Raw genomic sequence first — 27,092 nt, 5'->3', positions numbered from 1 at the left:
ATATTTTTACAGCTTATCACCAACCTGTTAAAGGATTGACAGATTCTGAGCTACCAGACACACGGGTAGGCTATAGATAAAGTGACCAGCTGTATCATTGACAGCACATTTGGGAAACATTAACCAAAAGTAAAAGCCTTTTATAAGAAGGCCATAAAATGGCAGGAGTAATTATGTTTTTCCAAAGTTAATCATTGACTTTTGTTTATTTGGCTTTTTATAAAAAAACTTTTTCCTTTCTCTCCTATAATGAATAAAACCTATAAAAGGTCCAGCAAATTAGATTCAGCCTTTCTTCTTCACGGTGGCCATGCTTGAAGGCTGACGAGGCAGAGGCCAACAGAAAAGCTTAGCTGAGGAAACCTACTTCCTTGAGAGGTTCTCATCCTGAACGTGAATATGTTGGTCCACTTCTGGCTTCTCTGTGGCCTGAGCGCTGTTGTGACCCCTCAGAATGTCATACAACAAGCCCAAAAGTTTTTAGAGGAGTTTAACAGGATGGCAGAAGATATCAGCTATGAAAACTCCATTGCCTCATGGAACTACAACACCAACATTACTGAGGAGAATGCCAATAAAATGGTAAGTGCTCCATCCTCTGTGTTTTACTGTTCTCTTAGGAATCTTACACTCTCTGGTTTTCTTTGGTTCCACCGAGCTTGGCTGAAATTGGAGTGTTACTTCTGTGGTATCTGTGCTTCGTTTTGGGGAGGGTAGAGATGCTTGCTTTAATGTAGCAATGCTCACTGGATGTGCCTGGGCCACTACCAGCCTCTACAGCCTTGGGTTAGTACCTGGACTACCTGCACTGCACAGGGATGTCCAGAAGTTGGGCTGTCCCTAGCCATCACTTCAGGTGACTCCAGTGAGTGGAGGGAAAAGGCAAAGGAACATTGCATGTTCATCCTCAAAATCTCTGTTGGATGGAGAGAGATGCTTTCTTCTGCTGAGTCTAACACGACCAGTGCCTCCTGGTGTAGCGTTTCCCTTTCCTCTTGGAGAGGTCATATCCTGAGGGTGAAGATCCTCTCCAAGGGCCTGGAGTAGGTGCTGTCTGTGGTGCAAGGAAAAAGGATCTGAATCTTGCACCCACATGAATTCAGGTCTCCCACTTTCCCTAAGACCAGACAAACATTGGGCTTTTTACTGACACAGGCAGTTGCTTTACTTCTCAGTGAATATGCAAATATTTTCTGGATGCAGGCATTCTGTTAAATGTTTGCTGATGGATTTATATAGCAGCCCACACCAGTTACCCAGTGGTGGACCTTCCCCCCTGCCCCCATCACTCTTCTCATAGTCAGGGCTGTTGGTAGACTGCCTGGAAGTATTAGACCAGGAAAAATGAAGTGAGATCACAGACTGGTAAATGCCAGAAGTGGAGTTTCTATTACAGTCGTCTTGTATGTTGGTTTGAAAGTCCATTTCTATCTGCAGGAGGGACCACAGCATTTTTACTTATGTTGTCTTCCAACACAGTTCTTGTTTCTCAACACCAGCCTCTATCTGCCCCAGCCCTGGGGGTCTGTAGGCAAGAACTTGTCAAGAGCAGGCAGCCATGGTCTGGCTGGTTCTGATATTTCCATGCCTCAGTATCTTGTGAGCTCAAAGCCTTTCAAAATGAGCTAAACCACCTTGAATTTTGCTTTGTTTTGTAGCGGCATATTTTTAAAAGTTAACTTAAGCCTTAGAGAAAACAATTCAGAGCATAAAAATGAAGCTGAACATCCTACATCTATTTTTGCCTAATGACTGGTCTTTCACTTTGTGGTCATATAACTTAATTAAAAAATGCTTTAATTACCATATTTCTTAATTAAAGCAAGGAGACCAGTTGCTGGAAGAAATCCTAATGACTAATCATTGTCAATCTGGAATTTTTTCCGAGGCACCAGATACTTAAAATGTAATGTTTCCAAATACATAAAATGAAAGCCCTATATAGTATTTCAGCATTAATGAGATGATAATAAAATATATGAGGAGATGCCAGCAATAAAAACCAATTAGTCTAGTGCTTAGAGAGAACTTTTTCTCTCTCTTGATCTCCTCAGAAGTGCTGGTAATGAACTTACTGATTCCCCTCCTCTCATTCTGCTGGAGGAGAGTTAATGAATACTGTCCCTTCTGGCTCCTTCACATCTATTTTCCTTGTAAATTGTGTCACAAACCCTACAACTATTCCTCTGACTTATCAACCAATTCCTCTAATTGTGGAAATATCAGACAGCAAGATAACTGCTTTTCCCTGGCTTTTGTAGCCAATGAACCCCCTCTTCTGTCCTGCCACTCCTGAGGCACCTCTCTGTTCCTGTCAAGACAAGGAGCTCAGGAACACATTGGCAGAGCTCTTCCTCTGGGTGCTTATCAAGTTCTTGCCCGCTGAGCTCTGCAAGCTGCTGAGGAGTGTCAGGACTGTTTGTTCCCATGAAGGGGAGAGTTTGGAAAGCCTCCTAGTGATGGCTGCCCTCCTGCAGCTAGGGTGGAAGAGATGTAGGGATGGGATTACCACGGGTTCACATCTGCCATCACCCCTGTCTGCTGGAGCCTGGAGCAGTGGGTGCTGTACCCTTGTCACACATGGGGCTAAACAGCTCGGGCACAGCCCTGCAGAAAGTGTTGGTCTTACTGGTGTGCCTGCACAGGGGTGAAGGGTGCCTGAAAGAGCTCTTCAGGCACAATGTGATGTTTGAGTTCCCTGATGCCTCAGCAGGGGGAGATGGGTGTTGCAGGTGCCCTATCCACAAGCTGGGAAGCTCTGGCATAAACACAATTAAATAAATTGTCCCAAGGACCCAGGTTAATTAGTGCTGTTCTTGTTGCCATTTGGAATTGGTGCTGATGTGTTAAACTATGTACAAACACATTAGAAAAAGGTGAATAAGACAGTCCCAGCTCCAATTTGTGTTCCAATATTGCTACTTTCTGCACTGAAATTTGAGTTTCACATACCCTGATCTGTAATTGCAGAAGTATGAAAAGCAATCTCATGCAAAATGTTGGGATTTTGCACACCCAGTTTGGGCATCAGTTTAGAGCCAAGTATAATCTTACATTTGCCAGCATTTCAGAAGAAAGTGATATTTGCCCTAAAACCAGACTCAGTATCACTGTCTTGGCTGCGAATGTTCCTGCTACTGCAGCAGAAATGGGGATTGACATCTGGGTCACAAACCTCTTTGTGCCCAGGCTTATTTCTTCACAGGTGGGTGAAGAAAAGCACTAAGGGAAGCAAACATGATTTAGAGTAGTAGGAGACACAACAAAGTAATGCTGGATCACTTATTACAAGCAAGGTGTGAATAGACAGTCATACTTTTTGCTATTCCCAAAGAAATGTGTGAATAAGACAAAGCCAAAAAGCTCTCTAGCCATTTCACCGTGCAGTGCAAGTGCTCAGGCCGCAATCCATGGGTGCTCTTCACAAATGCAGCTCTTCTTAGAAGTGATGTTTTTGTCCACTGAGTGCATCAGGCCACTCCACTCCTTTGGAGGGATTAATCCAGGGTTGTGTGAACCCCTTGCAGAGCGAGGCAGGTTCCAAGTGGTCCGCGTTTTACGAGGAGGCCTCCAAGAATGCCAGCACCTTCCCAGCAGACAGCATCACGGATGACCTCATCAAGCTCCAGATCCAGACTCTCCAGGAAAGAGGATCATCTGTGCTGTCACCAGAAAAATATAACAGAGTAAGTTGTTGGATGTAGTTCATTTTTGGTGGGTGCTGTCACCACCCTGCTTGTTTTGGGATGATGCAGTGTGTGGTGTGGAAGTGTTCCTGTTCTAGGTGTTCACAGCAATACAGGGCTGTGGGGTAGTCTGGCCTAGGAAGCTGGTTGGCATTTAGGTCAGCAGTTTTGCCATGGAATAAATTTTAAACATGCCTCAGAGCAGTCCTTGCACTTATAGCTGGATTTACCATAAAACCAAGAAAGGACATGTGGTAAGTGCTTGGTGAAGTCCAATGGGCAATGAGCAGAAAGAGATGGGTAAAAGGCCATTCAGTGAGTCAAAAAAGTGGAGATGGTGGAATTTTTTCTTTCTCTGAACATGGTACATTGCCTCACTGTGAAAAAGAAGGAATGTTTCATTGCACTGGGCACTCTGGGATGCCTGAAAATGGGGAGGGTTCCTCAGAAAGCTGCTGAAGGCCAGCAAGATTTGACATTTGCACTGACCAGTTCACCTAAGAGGCAGGTATAATGGATAATGAAAATTCACTATACATGAAATTGGAGTGTGCAGCTATGCAGACTCAAAAGGGATTTATATCTAAACACCTGAGAGTTAAATTACTTTCCCTTTGCTGAAGATCAAATTGAAACATAGCATTGAGTCATGGGAACCTACAGCACAGGATCCTACAGTCCTAACTACAGAAGAATCCTGAGATTTTTCTGCTAAGGTCAGCAGTGCTAGTCACCATGCAAGGGAAGCATGGATTGGCTGGATCTCTTGTCTGATCCAAATAAGGTGCATTTCTGAAAAACAGATTGTGTGGGTGGGAATGCTGGCAGTTCATACAAACATATATTTATTTTGGATAACAACAATGCACCAATGGTAGTGTTGTCTCTGTAGAGGAGGTATGTTCTTCAACACCCTCCTTGTTTAGACACTTAGAATTTTCTAGATAAAGCCTTTGGGGATGAAGTTGTTGGTTCATGTTTGAAAAGCCACTTTTTTTATACAGTCTGATGGGGTTCCATGGGAATATCTAAGTGTTCTCCACTGACACAAAAATTTGCCTGGGCACTGATTTATTTTAATGCTGGCAGAGGTAAAGTCTGAGCTACTCACCAACTACCCCTCCACTGACAGCTCTTCAGAGTTCTGATTTAAAACTCTAAGTGAGAAATGCATAGTGCTAAAGGGAAAGCTAAAAACTGGTTTTTCTTGAGGTATGAAGATGTGAAAACATTTAAAAATATTTAAAACAAAGCTACATAGCATAGGTTCTGAGATAGAGATGAATGATTTCAGGTGCAATTTGGCCTTCAGCTGGCCCAAGACATGCCACAGCTTTTCTGTGATGGAGTCCAAGCAGATCCTTGCAATTAGTGTGATGTGATGTTAATACCCACAGGCAACAGTCAGCCTGGCAGCACCTGGCAGAGGGGCCCTTTTTGCTACCACTCAAAGCCACAACCTCCCTGCAAAACTTGTGTGGATTTATGCTTATGGAAGCACATTGATAAACTTCATTTTTTTATTGCTGCTGTGTATTGACAGCTCTCTCGTGACAGTCAGTGCACATTGAATCCAGAGCTCTGTCTGACTGGATATTAAGAACCTGTAGGTTATGTCATGTATTTGGGAGATTATCTGTCTTTTCCAGCTAGGTCGGGTTCAGTAATGCACTTAGGCAAATTCTTTCATTGATCTCTCCTGAGCTCAAACATAGGCTTTAATGTTAAGCTGGTGGGTGAAGTGTTGATTCTAGCTCTTAGGGAATTAGCATAATTGGCTGTTATTTTGAACAGAGTGGGTTTCTAACAGGCTATCTTGCATCTAACTTGCAGCTGGGCACTGTGCTAAATACAATGAGTACCATCTACAGCACTGGGACCGTCTGTAAAATCAACAATCCGTCTGAGTGTTTGGTGCTGGAGCCAGGTATGTCACCAACCACTGCCCCTACTGTGTTCTTCACCCTGAGGGTGCAGAGAAAGCCAAAGGGTGGCTCCTGACTGCAAAAGAACAGGCTGTAATTTCAGCAGATATATCCTGCTATCTAAAGCTTAGTCATAATTTAATTGCACCTTGCAGTTCAGGCACCTCCATTGGACCTTCTGCCCACGAGACATACTGTCTCCTGTTTGTAGCAAAAAAAGTTGGTGGAAGGCTGCTCAGCTTGTGTGGCAGCCTGCCTGTCACCTGGGGTTGGCCTATGTCACAGAAAATCTATTTTTTATTCCCTGCCATCAGGGATGGACTCAATGTTGTGGTGAGGTGAGTCCTAAGAATTCTACCAACTTAAGGGAAGCTAATGTGGAGAGAGCATTTAAGAGACTCATGATGTGCTCCATGCTTCTTAAAGACAAGGGGAAAACCTTAAATTAGGAAAGGATGCAATGAAATAATGGGATCTTTCAGTATATCAAATACAAAATGTTTTCTTGTCTGTTCATTAATTTCTTTCACTTTGGTTCGTATGCCTGCTGTGAAAGAAAAATTCTGCTTTTTCAAAGCCTAGTACCTACTTTTTTGTTCTGACAGGTCTGGATGCTATTATGGCTGACAGCACTGATTATAATGAGAGACTGTGGGCCTGGGAAGGCTGGAGAGCTGATGTTGGCAGAATGATGAGACCATTATATGAAGAGTATGTTGAACTTGAAAATGAGGTTGCAAGGCTTAATGGTAAGTCAGTGTTTGCTTTATTTCTTTTATTTTCCTCCCTTCTGGCTTCCAGAAACTAGTAAACACACTTCAGTCTTACACTATTTTCCCAGGACTTCAAAACACATACATAATTTGCACATAATTTGCTTTTGGTGTGCATGTCTCAAAGTAAGAGGCAGTGCATTGCCATTGCCAATGCAACTGCCATTGGCCAGTTCAGAGGTTTCTTCCCAGCCTGGAACAAGAGGCACCTTTTTGTTGGCACCCTTCCTTGCTGGCACTTTTCCCAAAGGCCAAAATGCAGTGCCCCCCAGAACTGCACCATTTGTGATTTATGGACAAGCGCACTCCATTTAAACAGCTGCTGAGTTTTGGTGACATCTCCTCTTTCCTATAGGCCTTGACCTTTTTACAGCAGTCACCATCATTGGTACATTTATAAGCATTATTCCCTAGCTGGAATGATCAGATTTGGTAGGCCTGGGACAGCAGGTACAGCTGGGTGTTCAAAAAGGATTTTGTACTAAGGGATGTGTGCTTCCAGTCTGACATCTCCACACAAATCATATGGAACTGTTTTTTCAAGGAACAGTAGCAGCTGCCTTCTAATTTTCTTTTGGGGTCTTTTAAGATAGCTTCTGAGGTACCTACATCATCTGTCTCTTGGCCAGATTGCAGCTGTATCACCTGCTTTCCCATCCTTCTTGTTTTGCAAAAACTGTCAAGCTGGAGCTGGATAAGCAAATATGGCCCAAATAGTAAGACAAGGAAAAAAGCCAAACATTAGGAAATGGTAATCATGGCCTTTCTCCATACCACTAAGGGAGAGACTTCAGCTAGAAGCCATTTTTGCTCCAGGCTTGATGGAGCTCAGTGGACTGGAAGACTTAGTGGAACTGGGTGCTGAATTTCACATCTGGTGTCTGCATGTGTCCTGGTGGTTTAGTTTCTGGAAGAGGGGGCCTGTATTCAATGTCCACTAGTTTATGCCTTCTGTGAGAACCCCTTAGCATCCAGCCTGAGCAGAGGCTGCTGTCCCTCATAGTCACAGGAGCTCCAGTCAGGATTCCTGATTTTCTTTGACATTCATTTCCAGACAGAATGACCCTAACTAGCAGATAACCATGAAATCAATTTCTGAATTTCTTGGAAATTTTCCATACCTGCATGTTCATGAGACAGAACCTCAGGGAGGCTTTTTCCTCTGTAATAAACCCAAACTATCTTGCATTTTGCTGCTTTGCTTTGAGGTCAGGCTGCAGGTCTGCATGGGATTCTAAGGGAGCTGCACTTCTCTTGCAGACCTGAGCAGAACCACTCGTGGTGTCCTCATGTGATGCATCCATGCTTTACAGGTTATTCTGACTATGGTGACTACTGGAGAGCAAATTACGAAGCAACGTCTCCAGAAGATTACAAATACAGCCGTGATCAGCTGATCGAAGATGTGGAGAAGACATTTGAGCAGGTAGAGGCAGGAAAAGCTCTCACCTGGGTTTCAGTGTTGTGTTTTGAATTGGTGGACTCACGTGCTGATGTTATGAATGAAAATGAAACTTGCTTTAAACTGGTTGATCTCAGTCTGTGTGGGTTTAACGGAAACAGATGTGAGGAGACATACATAACATTTCTACCTCTGTAGCCATTCAAGGACCAGCTTGGTCCCCAAAGGCTGGAAAAGAGGGAGCTCTGCAGGTCCATGTCTCTCCTCCAGGTAGGGTCCATGGGGTAGATGGCATCCTTCATACTGCACCTCAAAAGTTAGCAATGCTCCCTCCCTCATATCTGAGCAGGACTTCTGAGGCTGGAATCCAGACTCAATGCCTGAGCCCTGAGGCCCAGGGCAAAGCTCAGCTACAGGTTTGAGGTGCAGTTACCTGCCAGGAGCTTTTTGTCAGAGAGAGCTTCAAGGGTCTCTGTTTAGGAGTAATGAGCAGAATAGAGCAAAGTGAAAAGAAAAAAAAATAATTGTTTCCTTCTCCTCCTCTGCTTCCAGATCAAACCTCTGTATGAGCAGCTGCATGCCTATGTGAGACACAAGCTGGGGCAGGTGTATGGCCCCGAGCTCATCAGCTCCACAGGAGGCCTCCCTGCTCACTTGCTGGGTATGTCAGCGCATCTGTGTCGTTCAAGTCTGACTTTGTACACAGGACAGTCACCTTCAAGGCACATGGGTACTGAGTAATCTGACTGCTTAATCAGGATAGCAACAAAAAGGTTACAGATAAGAGGAGGGTAGAGGAGAAATGGATAAATTCCTAGCAGAGGTGACCTTAGCAGCAGTGGCAGGAAGGGAAGGCAGGTGTTATCATCCTCACCAAACCTCACGTAGCACAGAACTCCAGCACTTGGCTGGGACATTTCCCTCCCCTCTGCAGCACTTGTCTTCCTTAGAAATGAGGGTTTCAGAGACTTGTTTTTCTTTTCAAATTTTATTCTAAGATCCCACATTTCATGACTTGGCTTTCAAATCATGCAGCATTAAGCTGCCCTAACTGTTGTGTACCTGAACATGGCATAACAATCATGTGGATTAACAAAAAGGATGTTCAGTTTTCACAGACCTTTAGGAGTGTGATCAGTCTTGAAACTGTATTATCCAAGAATTGCTGATACTGGGTAATAAAAGGATCGTTGATCTGTCTTTGACCCATGCATGACCTTCCAGAACCGCTCCCCTCCACATCTGGATCAGACCTGGTTAGATGAATAGGAGTCCCTATTTTTGATACTGCACGATTTATAGACCTGTCTGGCACCTTTGAGCAATACACAATAAATCATTTAAAGTATTTCTTTGTTTCTCTCTTTTTATGAAGGTGATATGTGGGGTAGATTCTGGACAAATCTGTATGCCTTGACTGTTCCCTATCCAGCCAAACCAAACATTGATGTAACTTCCGCAATGGTTGAGAAGGTAGGACATGCCTTTATGCAACATGCATTATGTAACAAATCTAGGAGGTATAAAAATTATGCACCACATGTCAGCTGCTCTCTAAAAATCCATGGCTGCTCTCAGGCAGACATACTGCCAACAAAGTGTTGCTTTTTGTGTCTTTTTTTTGTTTTTCACCTTTAAGTGTTAATGCATTTTTCACTGTACCTATTCCCTTAGCTGTTCTCTGTTTTCCTCTTTGACCCCCTTAATCTTATCTCCAAGTCTATTTTCCTTAGAGATACTTATCCATTAAGAGATATATTTTGTACTTATGAATATTTCAGGAGTCCTGGAGTGGGCTGGTATCCAATATGACCTTTGCTGGTCATTACCATAATCAAATAATTTGTGTACCACAGTTAGTTTTATTTTTGTCAATCTTGTTTATTTGGATACAGCTAGAGAAACTGCATTGCTGCCTGTTATCTTTTGATAACTGCATACCACCAGGAGGTCTGTGTTTGAGATCTGTAGAGCTAACAGCTGTGACAGCACTTTTGGCAGACCAAGAGCATGGGTGAAGATAATTCCCTGTAGTCTTGCCAAAGTCTTATTTTTTATTTTTTTTTAACTAAAGAGTGATAGATGGAATTTGATTTCTGAAATGCAGTTATTCACCTGAAATCCACTCCTCTCATAGACAGCACTCCATGAAAATGTTATTCTGGTAAGAGAAGGAATAGCTGAATTTCATTCACTAGCAGTTTGAGCAAGTCTTCATTAAACTCACCTCTGTTTTACACTACTGACCACCTTGTAGTCATAAATTTGTGTCTGTTGAAGTACACTACTACCACTGCAAGAAGGGAAGCATTATTTACAGGGCCTTTGAGCAATGGGTGGGCTTCATCTAGTTGGTGGGTGCACCTCATTTAGGATTTTCATTCAAATGAGCTGTTTGCCACCCAGGTCTCTGTGAGAGCTCAGTCCAGTAAATGCAGAACTCCTGCTGGGTAGAATAATAAAACTCCTGAATGGCTAAATTATCCTGAACATAACCATCAGTTTTAATCTGAAATGCAACTCCCATAGATATATTTCCCAGGTTTTATGGTTCTGGCTGAAATCTCTCATGCTCATCTGCTGGGAATGGAGCTCCACTTCCTCAAATGAGTTGTCCCCAAGTTGACTGAAATGACTGAAGGGTTGGATCACAGATCTGACATACTAATGCCAGCAATGCATTTTTTATCTTACCTTATATTTTATTGAGAGCTTCTCTGGTCTGAGTCGGGTGCTATCTGCTGAACCTCTGAGTGCAGAAATCTATTTTTGTTTGCAGAAAAAACAGGTAATTCCAGCTCCCAGCAGAATTCACAGAAGTGCCAAAGGCAGACACTACTGACTTACTCTCAATAGGTTAGGTGCAGGTGGGAAGTTTCTGGGAAATAAATAAGAAGTCAGCTGCCCTGCATTAAGCTTGGTACTGGGAACAGGCTGCATGCAGAAGCAGAGGTTAATGGTGGCATTGTCTTTTTCAGAAATGGGATGTGATTAAAATATTCAAATCTGCTGAGGCCTTCTTTGTTTCCATTGGCCTTGATAGCATGACTGAAGACTTCTGGACAAACTCCATGCTCACAGAGCCGACTGACAACAGGAAGGTTGTCTGCCATCCCACAGCATGGGACATGGGCAAAGGGGATTACAGGTACTGAAATCGCTATTACCCCTTTTTGTACCACCTCCTAGAACAAATGTGTTTTCACTAAAGGTGCACCATGCTGTCTTAAGTTATATTAATTTTTCCTTTATTTTTTTTCTGGCTGAAAAGAGGGGGAAGGAGGACAAGAGAACAGGGATCCTATGGGACTGTAAACCTTTTTGTGTAACTTTTTGTGTGACGATCTACTCAAATTTACTAGTAGATCTACTCAAGATCTACTCTCAAATTTTAGCTGAGAAGTGACTAATATTTTTATGAATTAGAGAAACAATGGCTATGTTCCAGGGCTTAAGGAATAAGCAGAAAAGCAGATGGGTACCAGTGAGATTTGTGGATAACTGCATATTTTGAAGCAATGGCAGCGGATCCCTGGGTAGCGAGGGAAAATCTTCTGAGAGTCCACTGTCTGTCTTTAGCAGAGTTATCCAGTTTCATGAAAATCCACCAGCCTCTTCTATATTTGGGAAAGGAGTGGAACAGCAAGTTCCCACACAAGGAATACTCCTTGCAGAAATTCTGACCCCTCTTGCAGTCCCCACAGTTACCCAGGGAAAGCAGGTGGTGCACAGCAGAGCCTCAGTGAAACACATCAGTGTCCCACCTCAGCTGTCTGGGGAAGGTGAAAAGAAACGGTATTTGGAAGCCATTGCTTTAGTAAGTAGTACCTAAACAAGGATGAAGTAGCAGGAGGCCCCAACACACAAGGTTTTAAACATTACTATCTTACTGAAGTTAGATATATACTGTATGTACACTCCTGTACATACAGTGAGTGTATCACCAGGTTTTAGGGAACAGCTGTTCTCACAAAACAGCAGGTTTCTCTTATTCCTTGGACAGTTTCAAGTTGGCTGAAGGTCTTTTGCTGAATTCCCTGTGAAGTCTTGCTGTAGCAGGAGGAGCTGCGCTGCATACCAGAATGCAGCTGCCCAGGTTTTGCAAGGGGCAAGAGGCGTTTGTGAGCTCTGGAGCGGTTTTGCCCCATGGCTGTAGCAAACAGGGCTCAGGCAGCCTTTCTCTGGGCCACTCTCTCTCTAACCACAGACATTTTATTCTGGTGTGTAGGATCAAGATGTGCACCAAAGTGACCATGGATGACTTCCTGACAGCACACCACGAGATGGGCCACATTGAGTATGACATGGCTTACGCAGACCAGCCCTACCTGCTGAGGAGCGGTGCCAATGAAGGCTTCCATGAAGCTGTAGGTGAAATTATGTCACTTTCTGCAGCCACTCCTCAGCACTTGAAGTCTCTTGAACTCCTAGAGCCAACTTTCCAAGATGATGAAGGTAAATAAATGCATAAATATTATGTATTTATGTGAAAGCACTTGCTGGCCTTGTTTTGTAGCAGAAGATTGTGCCTGAAAACTCAGCAAGCAACTGACAGGCTTCTGAAAATCTTACTCCTCTAATTTACCAGAAATACTATTTTTCCCCAAATCACATTGTAAGCCAAGACAATGCTGGTACATAATTTAAAAAGAAATAGCTAGCACTTCACTACCGCCAGTACTGAACAACTCATCCTTAAATCTTCATAGCTCATTTAGATGAGTCTTCAAAACTCTTTTCAATCTCTGTTGCATGAATCCATACATATCTCTATCAAGATGTGTATTTAGCAGTTCAAATGAAACTGAAACCTTGAGGTTTACATCTCCCACTTAAGTGAATATTGAGTGACAACACTGAGAGGCCGTCATTATAATGCAGTTCATGTGGCTTCTGAGTACTGCCTTAGATGGATGAAGATGTACATTTTATAGCATTTTGAGATGTTTTCATCTTAAAATTACTAGGAGACCGGAAAGGTTCTCAGTGATGGGTAACTAAATGTAAATGCCAAAGGACTAGGTTATTTAAGAGTTTGGGGGAAAGAAAGGGACAAAACAGTGTACAATTCCTAAATGATGTTATCTCATGTTTAATCAGTAGTATTCTTCCTTCCACTTTTTCTTTAGTGAAAATCTGTAATTCAAACAAGATGTAAGCATTAGCTGTAAAGGGAAGAAACTTTAGCCATCTAATCAGATACTAATTGCTACCATAACCTTTGCCTTAACTGCTTCTCTCTTCAGAAACTGAAATCAACTTTCTGCTCAAACAAGCACTAACGATTGTTGGAACAATGCCTTTTACTTACATGCTGGAGAAGTGGAGGTGGATGGTGTTTAGGGGTGAGATTACAAAGCAGGAATGGACCAAACGGTGGTGGGAGATGAAGTAAGTTTGAGAAACAAAGAGGATTTTTGCATATGAACCTTCAAACTCAACATACTGAGGTGTTTGTGCCCCCAAAGGGCAGGATCTGCAACTCTGGGTGTTTCTGTAAATACCAGTAGAGTGCCAGATAGAAATACCCAACTGTAGTGCAGACAATGTCTCATAAACCATGTATCCCCATTAACTCTGTGTACAGCCCTTGGCAGTTTAACTTGCCTCTCAAAAGACTTTCTCCCTGTTTCTAACATCAGCTTCCTGATAAAGACAGCCCATGGCCTTTGCATGGCCTGTTCCAGATCGACATTGCTGTGCCCCTGACACATTCCCCAAGACATCTTCACAGCTAAAGCACAACCCTTCCCTAAGTCTCATTGGTCATGTGCTCTGGTTTGCTCCCCACATCCTTAAGGACAAGTGAAGTTCATTGTACTTGCCAGCCAGAGAAGCATGCAGATCTCAATCCACCAAGTATCTGAGCACACTTCTCTGCTTTGTGTTTCCTCCCCACCAAATATTGCTTTTGGAGGCAAATTGTCTGAAAGATTTCAGATTGAATCTTTCCTTTCTTGTGTACTAAGATACCACCTTTCTCGGTAGAGAAAATACAGTTCCCTTGGCTAATAACAGCCAGAGGTGCCTTTTCAGATTATGCCCATCAATCAGTCTATTTTCAGTACCTTGGAGCAGAAGATTAAAAATAAGTATGATTCAGACTGGAGTGTGTAATTTCCCAGGTTGGTTTTAATATAAGGGCAGAAAAATGCAGAGAAACCAAACAAACTCCACACTGAAAATGGAGCCTGAACTCTAACATGAACAGTAAGCCTCCATCAGCAAACAGAATCTATAATAAAACTTGATATATGCAAGCCTCCTGACCCACTGTAAAAATCAATCAGCTTCAATGTATTCAAAAGTGGCAGAGATGTCAGAGAAATAGAGAATGACAAATTGTTCAGGGAAGTTTATCGCATCTGTTGCAGTTTGCAGTGGCACTGCAAAACTCTAGGCTTGAAATACAGGTTTATGAAAAATATTTCCATGGAAGCTTATTAGCATTTCCAGAACTCAAGGAATGGGTTTGTTTTGTAATACTTCTCAGCAAGCACAGTCTCAGGAGACTAAAATAAAGAGAAAGCTCATCTCCATCCCAGTGCCACAGGAGGCCATCTACCTTGTGGGTTGCTCAGTCTCTGCATGCCCTTGCCTGGAATGTCATACAGGTCTCTAAACTTGGGTGTGATGTGGTTGTGTGAAGCTCATGTCTTGCAGATTATTTCATACCACTGATTGATCCCTGCACACCCTGCTGTCATACAAATCCCTTCCTTGCATTATGAGTTTCCAAACAGCTTCCCCTCTGTGGTGCCCAGTGGTGGAGAAGAACTCGCTTGGGGTTCCTGGGAGTTGTTCGGAATTCTTCTGTTTGCAAGTGAGAGGTGTCCATGTCTATCAGACAAAACAGAAGAAAAGATGAATCAGATTATCTTTGCTTATTGTCTATAAACAGAAACCCTGTGTTTTTCTTTAATCTCCAGGAGAGCCATAGTTGGTGTTGTAGAACCAGTCCCTCATGATGAGACCTACTGTGACCCTGCTGCGCTGTTTCATGTGGCCAATGATTACTCCTTCATAAGGTAGGACAGTGTTTAATTCATGCCTTAAGTTTTGTCTACAGAACAAGAACAAGCCCCGTTTACCTAAAACATTTCAATGGGAGTGTTTCTCTGCACATCAGGGGTTGTTCCATATTAATCTCTGAGCAGGGAGGAGGCTGCTAACCTTCTTGCTGAACAGAAAAGTTTCATGCTATTTCATCAAACCAGCAGGAGCACTTCTGCGTGAGGTGTTTGCTTCCTCAGGAATGCCCCCATGTCACTTGGGCCATGAACATGCAGCCCTGGATGTCCACTGTGTCCCAGCTAACTCGTTTCGGAGGGCTCAGAGAAGAGAGCTGAACCTTAAAAACTTTTCTCTGATTTATGTGGCAACAAACAGATTTGGGGCTCTTCTAGTCCATTGGATCTTGGCATTTTGCTAAATTTGAGTTAGCTTAGCCTATAAATATTAGCTGGCCTCTCTCCCTGCAGTGCAGTCTCCCAAGCAAGATTGACAGTTGATGCAGCAGAGTTTGCCAAAGGCCAAAGGCTTGCAGGTTTCCTTGACAAGACAACTAATAAAACCTGTGCCTCCTTTTTCCTTGCCCTTCCTTTAGGTATTACACCCGCACCATCTATCAGTTCCAGTTTCAGGAGGCACTTTGCAAGGCAGCTAACCATACTGGCCCTCTTCACAAATGTGACATTACCAACTCCACTGCAGCTGGGCAGAAACTCAGGTAATGAAACATATTTCTCACATGTAACAAATCCGAGTATAACAAAGCTTCTGGAGTAAATGAGGTTGCATCAAGAATAAACTTGAATATTCCTTTAATATACCTGTTCATTAAATATACCTGAATATACCTGAATATGCCTCCTTACTAAATAAAAGAAATAGGCAGGTGTAGGCTCAAGAATAAACCTAGTGTAGAAATTGAGCCTGTGCCTGCTCAATTCATTTTGACAAGTTGACTAAATTTATGTACACTAAGGTTCTAAACATCAAAGGTTCAATTACTTGTTTGTGGGAATAAAATATTTTTATTAATAGGAATAATGGGAGAAATGAGTGAGTTCAGAAGCAAAGAACACTTTTATACTGATCACAGAGTGTTTTTTCTTGTCTAGATGGAACATGGCAATAACATTACTCTTGTTCCACATATACAGACCATTGCTGGCATTAGGGAGATCCAAGCCCTGGACTCAAGCACTGGAAAGTGTAACAGGAGAAAAATACATGAATGCAGCTCCCTTGCTCCACTATTTTGAACCTTTATATGAGTGGCTGAAAAATGAGAATTCTGGCAGATATATTGGCTGGAAAACAGACTGGACTCCATGTACGTATGGCTAGTGGGTGATTTAAGGACACTAGTTATTCTTCACAACCCTTGGTTAGCAAAGTCCCTCTCTCTCGTAGCTGTTGGAGGCTATTCTCCCTAGAAAAGCAGGGTTATGGGAAATAAACACTGAGAAGAGAGTTTTACTCACAGGAAAACAGACTGGTTTCCTCATGGCCAGAGCTGGAGAAGTCAGCACCATTTTTCAGAGCCCCACCCAGTTCTCAGATAATGAGGTGTCTTTGTTCATAATGGCAGCACTGAGAGGGTGGGATGGCTCTACAGAAGGAAGAAAGAGTCAGAAGCTTGGTCGTGTGTGGCACTTACCTGAGAGCAATGTGCCTGTATTGCAGAGCTGGGAGTCACTGGTCCTGGGAGACAGGTATAGGAGCAAACCAGCACAAAAAATTACTGCTGTGCTTTTTGCTGACATGTGTTAGTCAAAGAGGGGAGCTCAAGGGGAGGAAAAGGAGGAGACTGTGGAAAAATGCATTTTTCAGCTTATTGTGACACTGAATGATGAACCAGCCAGGTTATATTTGTGTAAGCATTGCCAATACTGGAGAGCACCAAAACTCTTACAGCCCAGTGCCAGCCTCTGATAGTGGGATTCCTCTAACCAGGCACCAGCATCTGCATCTAAGCTGCTCATTCCCAGTGGTGGGAGAGAGGAATTTTCCTTCAATCTGCTACAAAACCATACTGCGGAACTGACAGCTCAGATGAGTGTGTTTGCAGTAGAGGTGACTGAAGGGAAACAAAATCAGTCCCACCAAGGTCTCCAAATGGGAGCAAGGGAACCTGTTACCCACCTCAGCATTTCCCAGGAGAAGACTTTTTGTTGCTGCAGCTCTAACATGGCCCTTTTTTTCTTTTAAAACCAGATTCTAGCAATGCCATCAAAGTGCGCATCAGCCTGAAGTCAGCTCTGGGGGACCAGGCGGTGAGTGTGCTTGTCCTGTGGCACTCTTCTTGTTGCTTGGGCAACAGAGTTGTTGTGATAATGGCTCGGAAAAGGAGTCAGGGTATGACTGATCTTTGTGTCTGAAGGGTGGCATCAGCTCAGGTGAAGTGTTGTCACATATAAGATGTCTTGTCTGAGTTTGTGGTCAAGGCTCCCTCTAGAATTAGTGGAGGAACTTCTCCAGGGAGTGAGCCCACCCATTTTTGGAAAGGCATCTCAGCTAGAGGAGTTATTCTGTAGAGACACCTATCATAATTTTTCGCTTCCTACAGAACAGGCCTGGAGGGCTAATATGGAGGAACCTGTGTACATAAAAATGGCTGTATTTTCCCCAGATTTGCTGATGTGTCCGCTTAAAGCTTCTACCTAATTTCTTCTAATTGCCATTATCATGGCTATGGTGGCTGCCTTCAGAAGTTATTAGAGCAGCTAACTTCTCATTTGAAAGCAGGTTGGTGGCTCCCACTCTATCTTTAAATGCTCTTGATTTCAAACTAAAACACATCTGTTAGCATTTCTCTGTAGATTTTTGTTTGGCTGTTTATGGTAATATTTCCAGGCCCTGATATATTCAGCTGCCTCCCTGCCCTCCAACCCTGATGCAGAGACAGCTTTGTTATTGAGATTGCGGGGGACAGTGCAGTGCAGCTGCTTCTGTTTCAGATGAGGAGAAGGGCTTTCATTCCCAAGAGCTTCCCTGCTTTCCTCAATTATACCAGCTGGTCCAATAAAATGTATTACAGCAATGAAAAAATCTCATCAAAGCCAAAGATGGCTTTTACGATTTTAAACAGAGCATTGGCTTAGCCCATCTGCTTAACCCAGGCTGAAAGTTCACTCCTTATTCTAATTCTTCCTCTTCATGCTAATCTCATGGAGGCAGTGTAGAAGGTTTAAGTGCAAACACTTCATTCCTGTTAATAGCCATTTTCACCTTGCAGGACATTAGTAATTTTCCAAGAATGAGTACATCATCAGGCAGGTCATTTAGACCTGCGTTTTGGAGCCTATTGCACTAGCAAGGACACAAACTACAGGCTCATTTTTCATATGAATTGATGCTCTTGCTTCAATCACTCTCACATGCAAGCCCCACTGGAGTTTTATTGCTTCCTAGACTGCCTAGTCAAGCTAGATACAATTCAAAACTGATACCAACAGCATAAAAAGGTTCCATATTACAACATATTTATTAGTCATTATGGTTAATGTTTAGCTTAATATCATTTTTATGCCTGCCTTTAGCCATCATAGTATTTTGTTGTGCAATTGAGCAGCTGTAAAACAATCTCATACAGATTACTTAATTTGAATTATAGTATGGACAGTAGGTTCCTAAACTCTGAAGAGCAAGCCATACTTTTTCCTCTCAAAACCAGTTCCCATCACCAGCTTGCATAAAACCTTTTCTATCTGGTTGTTTTCTGCCTCCCCACAAATTTCCCTTTTGCTGAGCCCCCAGGGACATGGCTGAACGCTGGTATGGCAGCAGCAGGTAGTGCTACGTGCATGAACTGGCACAGAGAAAAGGCAGAGGGAATCTCGGGCAGGAATCTCAGCCCAGCTCACAGAGCAATGTGTTTTGGGTGCTTTGCACGGCTCACAGTGCACATAAGCTGTGGCCCCCGTGCAATTGTTTGTCTAAGGTGTATTTTGAGCTGCTTTGCACTGACCTAACAGCACAAAGCACTCTGAGTATGCCAGCAAACAGTTTTGCACTTGTGCTCGTTATCTCTGGAGAGAGCAGGCAGGGAAAGATTCCTGCCCTTGGGCTCAGGTACAGCTATGCTGGGGCGTGGGGCAGCTGCAGCTCACAAAGCTCCAGGCCCTGACTCAGCCCTGGCTCTTACCAGCGGGAACATTTCAATAGCCCCAAGTTCTGGCAAATTAAGCATCCAGACTCTCGGATGGGCTCAATGCCAGCTGTACCAGAGCGTGCACTGCCTCAATTACCCTGCTAATTGTTTTTAGGCTGATGAGATTAGAGCTGCAGCCGCAGCATCGCCGGCTCACCAGTGCAGCTGATGAGGCTGAAACATCCACAGCTTTGCTTCAGCTGGGACTTATGAAAGTGCCTGCACAAAGTGCTACAAGATCCCAACTGAATCCCTTGGGGTCTGTCATATTTAAAATCAACAGCTCCAGGAGCACCAGCCCCTGACTGCCACTTGAAAACCAGAACCCTCTCCAAACATTAGTTCAAAATTCTCTACCAGGTCAATGCCTTATGTATGATCATGGTGTAAAGGGCTGTCACACCAGACAGTGTTAGGGAACGGAGAGCTGTCAGCCTGCAGGCATTTAGATGTATTTTACCATGAAAAATCCTTTTTGAATCAGAGGCTACACTTACACTTGTCTTTTGAGTCACATATGGGATCTTGGAGTGAACACAGTGTAACAGAGCAGAGGTGCCTGGCAGAGTTCATTTCTCTCTGCAAGCAAAGCAGCTTCTGTAACACACAGTGTACAGGTGGGTTCGTGAGATACCTGGGGAAGCCATGTGAGCAGTCATGATTCAAACATAGATCAGAAACCAGCCAGGTACTTCCCATCCACAAAGCCAGTAATAGTATTTATAAAGGGAACTGAGAGGCACAAGGGCAATTAAAATACATTAGACTGAAAAAGACAAAATATAAGCTAGAGAAATGAATAAATGATTAAAAAGCCAACATGCTAAGTACAGAAAGCATCAGAGAGGAATCAAGCTCAATTAGATTCTGGTAAAAATAATAATAATAAAAAAGCAGCATTGCAAGCCTAAAGATGTTGGGCATAAATAGAAAATTGAGAAGCCTCAACAACAGCCTCTTAGCTGTGATAGTGAACAGTGCCAGCTGCCGGAAGCAGCAGCAGTAACAAGAAGAGGTGCTTTTAGTCCAAGGCTGTGCAAGCAAGGGAAAGTCAGGAGCATTTGCCTCACAAAGGGGACTCAGCCTCAGCCTTTCCTGGTGGGAACAGCCAGGGCTGGCACAGCCCCTGTCCTCCAAATGCCCTGGGGACTGATCTGATTGCCGTGGCTTTGGGTACCTATGCCTTTCTTGGGACCTGGTCCTGAATGGAGTTACAGCCGTGGGTTCTTTCTGCCCTTTCCTCCCCTTTTCTAATAGAATAAGGGCTCTTTAGGTTGTGAGGGACCTTTAAAGATCAGCTAGCCCAACCCCGCTGCAATGAGCAGGGACATCTTCAGCTAGATCAAGTTGCTGTAAGCCTTACCAGACTGACCTTGAATGTGTCCAGAAACTGAGTATCCACAACCACTCTGGGCAAACATGTTCCAATGCCTCACACCTTCACATTCCTTCATAAAGAATTTCCTCCTAGTAACTAATCTAAATCAACTCTCTTTTAGTCTAAAACCATTACTCCTTGTCCTATTGCAACAGACCCAGCTAAACAGTTTATCCCTTGTCTTCCTCATAGATATTTTACATCAGTTTCAAGAGGTGGACACATTTGAAAAATGTAGCTGGGTTTTATAAAGCCTGTTGCAACAGAGCTGTCTTCTACCATGCCTTCCTGAATAATACTCAAGACAGTCAGGAACTGACTTTCTATCACTGACAGCATTTATAGGCCTTCCTGCCCAGGTACCATAAACACAATCAAATCTGTGCCTGAGGGGAATAAAAAGATATTGCCACAGAGTTCAGTTGGGAATTTTCCCTTCATGCACAGATGCTATTTTACAACAGACCAGGCTTCTTTACCACCTCCTGTGGTGGTTTTTGCCCCCGTACAGCTCTTGGTTCCTGCCCCAGAGAAGCTGTTTTTGTCTTCCACTGTGAATAACTTTGGACGCATAAGGCAGGCCGGAAGAAGTCTGCACACAGGCAATACATTTTTTTTATATCACCTATCTATTCTCCGGGGGAAAAAGCCAAATATGTGCTTGCTGCAGAAGTACTGATGCAAAGAGTTTTTTCCAAAACAGACCCCGAACAAAAATCTGAGCTCATCAAGCAAATGAATTAGCCACAACTGTACCACAAAAGTTCTCCTCCTTAATAGAACAGGTCTGCAAATAAAGCTATGTGATTACAACAAGATATAAATCATGAATCTTTAAACTTCAAAGAAAATGCACAATATTTAGCAGGAATAGCCTTGCTGATGTCTTTTCTCCCTGTAAGGCAGGGAAGTGTGTTGGGACTGCAGCATCTTCAGCAGTCCTCTATGAAAGTGCTAGAGATTGCAGAGGGACAGCATGATGACTGGCAGCAGTGATGCCTTCTTAGTTATTCTCCTGCACAGTGCCCAGATGAACAGATCTAAAGGGTTTGGATTGGTTTCTGATGTGCCATCATGGCACAAATAAATAATACTGAAGTGCATGCTGAGCATTACAGTTGCTATTTCTTTTTAGACAGATTTCTTATTGTCTCTGATTTCTTGCAATTTCTGAGGACTTTCCCTTGTGCTGTTTCTGCAGTATAAATGGGATGAAAGCGAGCTCTTCTTGTTCAAGTCATCTGTGGCCTATGCCATGAGAAAATACTTTGCAGAAGTGAAGAAACAGGACGTTGAATTCCAGTGAGTGGCTTGCTTAATTGTGCCATCTATGCCTGCATTGCTTCTGCTTGGCTAATGGCATGAACTGGTGGGATTAATTGTGCCTTCTGTCAAATGTAAGGTGACAGAAACAATGCCAAAGGCATTGTAAAAAGCAAGACGCCAGCTGGGGTACATGGTGTCTTTCCCCTCAAGAGCCTGATGTTTAGGAATAATGTGCTAAAATTAGGTAAGAAGGCTTTGTCTCCCACAGCTTATCAGTGATGGAGATGAACCTAGACAACTTGTGCCCAACACTTACATAGGAATATCAGGGAAGGTACACTGATTAGAAATAAACATTTCTAGCAGTGTATGTGTATCATACTTAATATCCAAAGGTTTGGGGCCAAGGAAAGATAAACATGCTGGCTATAAAGCACTAGAATTTGGTACAGACTTACTAATCTTATCTGGGTTTAGTTACAAGCATAAAATCTTTCACCTGCAAGTAATTTTGGTAATAAAAACAACCCTTTTGATTAAGTATCTTCAATGATGTTTAGAAGCCATCTACTGAAGCTATTAGATATTACTTCTTAGTACATCAGTCATGTAATATCTAGAATCTACTCTAGAAAAATAAGGAAGAAAGGTATTTTTTTTCCACTTTGTACTTCATACATCACCTCATTCAAGAGACCAACCCCAAACACACTCTGTTCTGCAAGTGATTATGTGCTGTGGAAAATTACACTAAGTCTTGTCTTAGGTATGAGTGATGTCACTTTGTCTTAAGTATGAGGGAGACTCTCTCCAGTTAAAGTTACAAATTAGCACATAGAAAAAGGAATTCTGGCAGGAAAATTGATTTCGCTTCCCAGCTGATTTCACTAGAAAGAATTCCCCCAGTGTAAACTAAACCCCTGGCAATGCCAATCAAACTCAACTGTTCACTTGCCTGAATTTAAAGCTAATGTCATCTCAGCAATGGAAATAACCTTTTTCTTCTGTTTCTTCTTCAGAATTACAGACATTCATGTCGGAGAACAGACAGAAAGAATTTCCTTCTACATTACTGTCAGCATGCCACAAAATATCAGTGATATTGTGCCCAAAGCTGATGTGGAAAATGCCATCAGGTGAGATTTTGCTCTCTGGGGGAATAAATGACCATTCAACCAACCAGATGGAAGGCTGGAAAGGAAAGCAGTGCTTAAGTCAGCTGAGGCAGAAGGAACGACAAGAAAGAAAATTCTGCAGTTAAAAAGGAAATAGTGGGATGAGAGACACTAGGATGAAAACTATTATGACAGAAAGAAAACAGACCATCTATCAGATGGTATCTTGGGCAACAGCCAAAGTAAAATGCTTCAGGGATCTTGTAAAATTGCCAAAACACGTCTCATTGCATCATACCTTGCCAGCAGATCTAATTACTCAAACTTTAACAGGAACTATTTTATATCCTGAAGTGTGGAATACAGTGATGCATGCACACATGTTCTTCCTCTCATTTTTGAAAAGTCAATTCAAGATATATTCTTAACAAGGACTTCAGAAAAATGGTATACTAGAAAGACAGTCAGATGTATTTGATTATATAAAAGAGGTCAGAGCAGGAGCTAGTTCCCACTTACAGGTCAATGAACAACTCTTTTATAGCACGATGTGACACCACTGTAAGTCATTGCTATAAAAATGATAAGTAAAACTGCAACTCTGCAGAAGATCATGGGTAATGTGCAGTGGGAAATGAAGAGGGCACAAATCTAAAAGCAGCATCAACATGAGATGGGGTTGAAGAAGCAGTGAGACAAATTGGTGAACTAAGGGAGAAGAATATGGCTTGAAAATCACTCTTGGGTTAGCACTCAATAGCAGATATGGAAGTGTAAGGAGAAACAAGGCACAGATGTTACAGCAGGGAAAGGTTTTCAGGGCAGTGAAAAACACAATAATCAAAATTGTGTAAGATTGTAGGAGGGAAGCAGGTAAGATGTCAAAGCTGTAGTTTATGTGGCATAACTAAGAAACTTTTCAGTAGACAAGAAATGGTAAAGATAATGAAGGGCAAAATACAAAGAGAGAAAGAGATCGGAAGGTTTGTTTGAAAAATGTTAAGACTGAGTTTAAGAGTGCATACAGTGTCTGAAGATGTCAGTTAAGCTGCAGTGGGTTCAGGGTTTAAGTTCCTGTGGTTGTCACTCACATGCCAGAAGGGATATGGGTTTAGCAGTACATCCTCTGCAGCCTTTTCAACTGAGCAGTTCAGGGGAAGCTTGGCATGCTGGAGATTTATAAAACAACTGAAAACTGTTTCTTTTCTTCCAATAAATGTGTGAAACTCTTTGAATTGCATTTGATGGCAGGATGTCTCGAGGACGAATCAATGAGGCTTTCAGACTGGATGATAATACCCTGGAGTTTGTGGGAATACTCCCAACCCTGGCTGCACCTTATGAACCACCAGTAACCGTCTGGTTAATTGTATTTGGGGTGGTCCTCGGTCTGATTGTCGTTGGAATTATTGCCTTGATCATCACTGGGCAAAGGGATCGCAAAAAGTGAGTTAAGTTTTTTGATACTATGATCATGACTACTGGAAGATGTCCCAAAAACTCAATAATCAGGATTTTTACAAATTAGGCTTTAGTTTACCTGATGCAAATTAAGGAATGAAAGCCTGTTCTCCCTTTCCCATCAACAGTGAGAGCTAAAGGTTCATCTCCCTGTTTCTCAGTACATGACAGCTTTGGCAGCTTAATGCAATTTCCCCATCACCATCAGTTTAACCAACACTTTTGCCACAGGGAGCTGCAGGGTGGCCAGGTTTCTGCCAACCCTGTTGCAAGGAAGAGGGGATGTCCTGCTGGGAAGATAGTGCCTTCTCCAACAGCAGAGTTGCTCACATTCATCAGCACCTGCAGTTTTCTGTAATCTGATTGTAGGCTGTACAGTAATGATATTTTCCTTAAATATTACTGCATTAACAAGTATATCTTGGTTGGTTTTCTATGTCCCTCCACTAAGAGGGTTTCTAAGAACATAGCAAATTTGCTACAGTTCTTCTTAAACCTGACTTGATTTCTTTTATATAAATATTTCCAGTTAAACACATATTGTTTACAGTCAGGGATTTTGGGGATCTACAAGGACTTGAACAGAACAGAGACCTTCTAATACAAAATGAATATTCCTTACAGGAGAGCAAGAGAAAGCAGAGGTGAAGCAGGATCAAATCATGGAGAAGTGAACCCTTATGCTGAAGAGGGAAGAAGCAACCTGGGCTTTGAGCCAGCTGAAGAGACACAAACATCATTTTAAAAGGTGTGGGTACACTAAGGGCTTCTGTTTTTTTTCATTTCACTTTTAACAGTAGTGCCTAGCAAAGCAGCAAAACACTATGCATGTCATCTAACAATGTCTTCTGGTTTACCATTAATCTACTTGTTCATGGCCAAAGAAACTAAATCTGCTGTCTGTGTGGTAACTAGAAAACATGCATGGCTTTTCTATTATTAATTTCACTGAATTATGTGCATAACATTACACACCATTTGTGCTGCTTTTCATGTGTGGGGTGCATCCAACTTCAGTTTCCTGTTTAATGAGATACAAAAGCTTGGAAGTATACAGTTATATACAGACCAAGACACACATTAAAATGACTCAAATACTGCTGAAGAGCATCTTGATCTTTCCAGATGGATACCTCAAAAGTGTTTCTAAAGACAGTGATGAAAAAACCCTTGACTAACAGAAGAACCTTAGTGATAAAGAACTCAATTTGATATGAGATAACTACAGGTTTTGCACCTTCAAGAAATCTGTGTCAATGTAAAATGGATACTGGATGAAGACTAACAAAAACACTGGAAGTTTATTGAAAAATTATAACATAAGTTATTTTTCTAACTGTTTGCTTGATAAGTATTGTAGAGATGAAATAGTCCATGCTCCCTCAAAAAAAAAATCTCTTTTATGTTGACATTAAAAATGGAAACTTCCTTAATACTAAATGATCAAAGTGGTTTTGGTTATTTTTCCCTATACTTTGGCCATTGCCTCTCCAGTTGCAAATACTGCATTACAAATGCTGTGTACAACAAATACAATTGTGCTATTACATACAGGGATAGTAGATTGCATCTGAAAAATAAAATCTGTTCATATAGAGGACAGATCAGCACTGGACCAGGTTTGCTGTACTCTGGGAGAGGCTGTGGGATCTCCACCTTTAGAAGTGTCCAGAGATCATTTAGATGAAGGTATGGATGAAGGTATGGATGATGGAGCAGTGGGGATAATCCCACCCTGGCTGAGAAGTTTGGCTAGATGACTTCCAGAGGACCCTTTCAGCCAGATTTTCTATGATTCTGAGTCTTGCAGGTCCCCCACTGTAGCTGCAACCATGCCAGTGTGTTTTTTTCCTGTACGCACCCAGTCACTGAAAACTACAAGGTTTTCTGGTACTCAGTCTCAGGTGGTGACAAAGAGCTGTTGGCAAACATGATCCTTCATGAAAAATGCTCAGAAAATGCATGGACTGCTAATGTCAAGGGCCTCCAAAATGATCACAATCTGTAGAAAGCAGCCAAACATGTATCTGAAAAGTACATCTGGGCTCTACAGGTTCACAAAACACTATTATAATGCTCCACATTCATTTCCTTTTTAAGAGACAAGACCCTTAAATGAAGTAGTTCAAAATGGTAAGCAGACAATACTAATCAACTGCTAACTAGACACTAATGCAAATGAATGAAAATCCTTTTTTAAGGTTGCTTATCTATACCACATATTCCATTGCCATAAAAGCCCCAAACCTTAGTACTTGAGCTGAACTTCTAGGATAAAAGATCAACTATTTTTAGTCTTCCTACTTACTTTGCAGTAACACAAAAAAAGGAATGGCAATTCTGGAAACAATCAAATAAAGTAATTAGTCATGCCAGCCATCTTCAGATCTGTTGTTGAGAGTAACTTTTTCATTTTGACAAAGCTTTGATTTCAATACAATTAATTTTCATTGTGTGCTATGCTATGAATCAAAAAGTAGCATTCAGAATTGTCAACACATAAAGCCACAATAAGAATATAGCATGGTGTTGGAAGAACATTAAAAAAAGATTATTTTTATATGAAAAAAATCACCTGCATGCATTAGGCCCACCCATTGCTCACACCTTCAGTTCTGGGGGAGCCCTTCCTCTCCTATGTTCTCAGTGTCTGCACTCCTTCCTGACCGCTTCTCTGAGCCTGCACTCCTTGGCCCAGGTTGGTCCATGGGCAGCATCAAACCAAGCCCTACCCCTCTTTCCTGTGCAGCCCCCGTGGCCCCCAGGCCTGCACAGATCCCCAGGGCCATTTGCATGACCCCAAAAGCAGCTTTCCCTCAAACACACCTGTAGCTCCCCGTGTATACAAGAATGTGCTCTCCAAGCCAGCTTCCAGTGCTGGGACCAGATAATGCTGGAAAGCCTCTGTCTGGCCAGAGGCCTTCCAGC

At 42.5% G+C, this 27,092-nt stretch overlaps 1 protein-coding gene across 4 annotated transcripts in view; it reads left to right on the top strand.

The window, feature by feature from the left end:
- Positions 1 to 326: 326 nt before the first annotated feature.
- Positions 327 to 27,092, top strand: part of ACE2 (angiotensin converting enzyme 2) — a 46,172-nt gene continuing 19,406 nt past the window's right edge. Inside the window, exons 1-18 of one of the 4 annotated variants that reach the window (XM_066176869.1) lie at positions 327 to 582; positions 3,528 to 3,686; positions 5,520 to 5,613; positions 6,217 to 6,360; positions 7,698 to 7,810; positions 8,339 to 8,447; positions 9,162 to 9,259; positions 10,765 to 10,934; positions 12,015 to 12,241; positions 13,033 to 13,177; positions 14,716 to 14,814; positions 15,393 to 15,515; positions 15,952 to 16,124; positions 17,009 to 17,067; positions 21,524 to 21,624; positions 22,608 to 22,724; positions 23,955 to 24,149; positions 24,789 to 24,914. In XM_066176869.1, coding sequence (XP_066032966.1) covers positions 400 to 582; positions 3,528 to 3,686; positions 5,520 to 5,613; positions 6,217 to 6,360; positions 7,698 to 7,810; positions 8,339 to 8,447; positions 9,162 to 9,259; positions 10,765 to 10,934; positions 12,015 to 12,241; positions 13,033 to 13,177; positions 14,716 to 14,814; positions 15,393 to 15,515; positions 15,952 to 16,124; positions 17,009 to 17,067; positions 21,524 to 21,624; positions 22,608 to 22,724; positions 23,955 to 24,149; positions 24,789 to 24,909 — 2,430 coding nt within the window. In that variant the 5' untranslated portion in view covers positions 327 to 399 and the 3' untranslated portion in view covers positions 24,910 to 24,914. Of the gene's footprint in view, positions 583 to 3,527; positions 3,687 to 5,117; positions 5,293 to 5,519; positions 5,614 to 6,216; positions 6,361 to 7,697; positions 7,811 to 8,338; positions 8,448 to 9,161; positions 9,260 to 10,716; positions 10,739 to 10,764; positions 10,935 to 12,014; positions 12,242 to 13,032; positions 13,178 to 14,715; positions 14,815 to 15,392; positions 15,516 to 15,951; positions 16,125 to 17,008; positions 17,068 to 21,523; positions 21,625 to 22,607; positions 22,725 to 23,954; positions 24,150 to 24,788; positions 25,590 to 27,092 lie in introns of those variants that run through there. The other 3 variants (XM_066176868.1, XM_066176870.1, XM_066176871.1) reach the window with 3 other exon arrangements.

Source organism: Chamaea fasciata, unplaced genomic scaffold (genome assembly GCF_029207755.1).
Source record: "Chamaea fasciata isolate MVZ Bird 193981 ecotype frontalis unplaced genomic scaffold, bChaFas1.0.hap1 SCAF_2, whole genome shotgun sequence".
Classification (NCBI taxonomy): Eukaryota; Metazoa; Chordata; class Aves; order Passeriformes; family Sylviidae; genus Chamaea; species Chamaea fasciata.
This window is presented reverse-complemented; position numbering and strand designations above follow the sequence as displayed.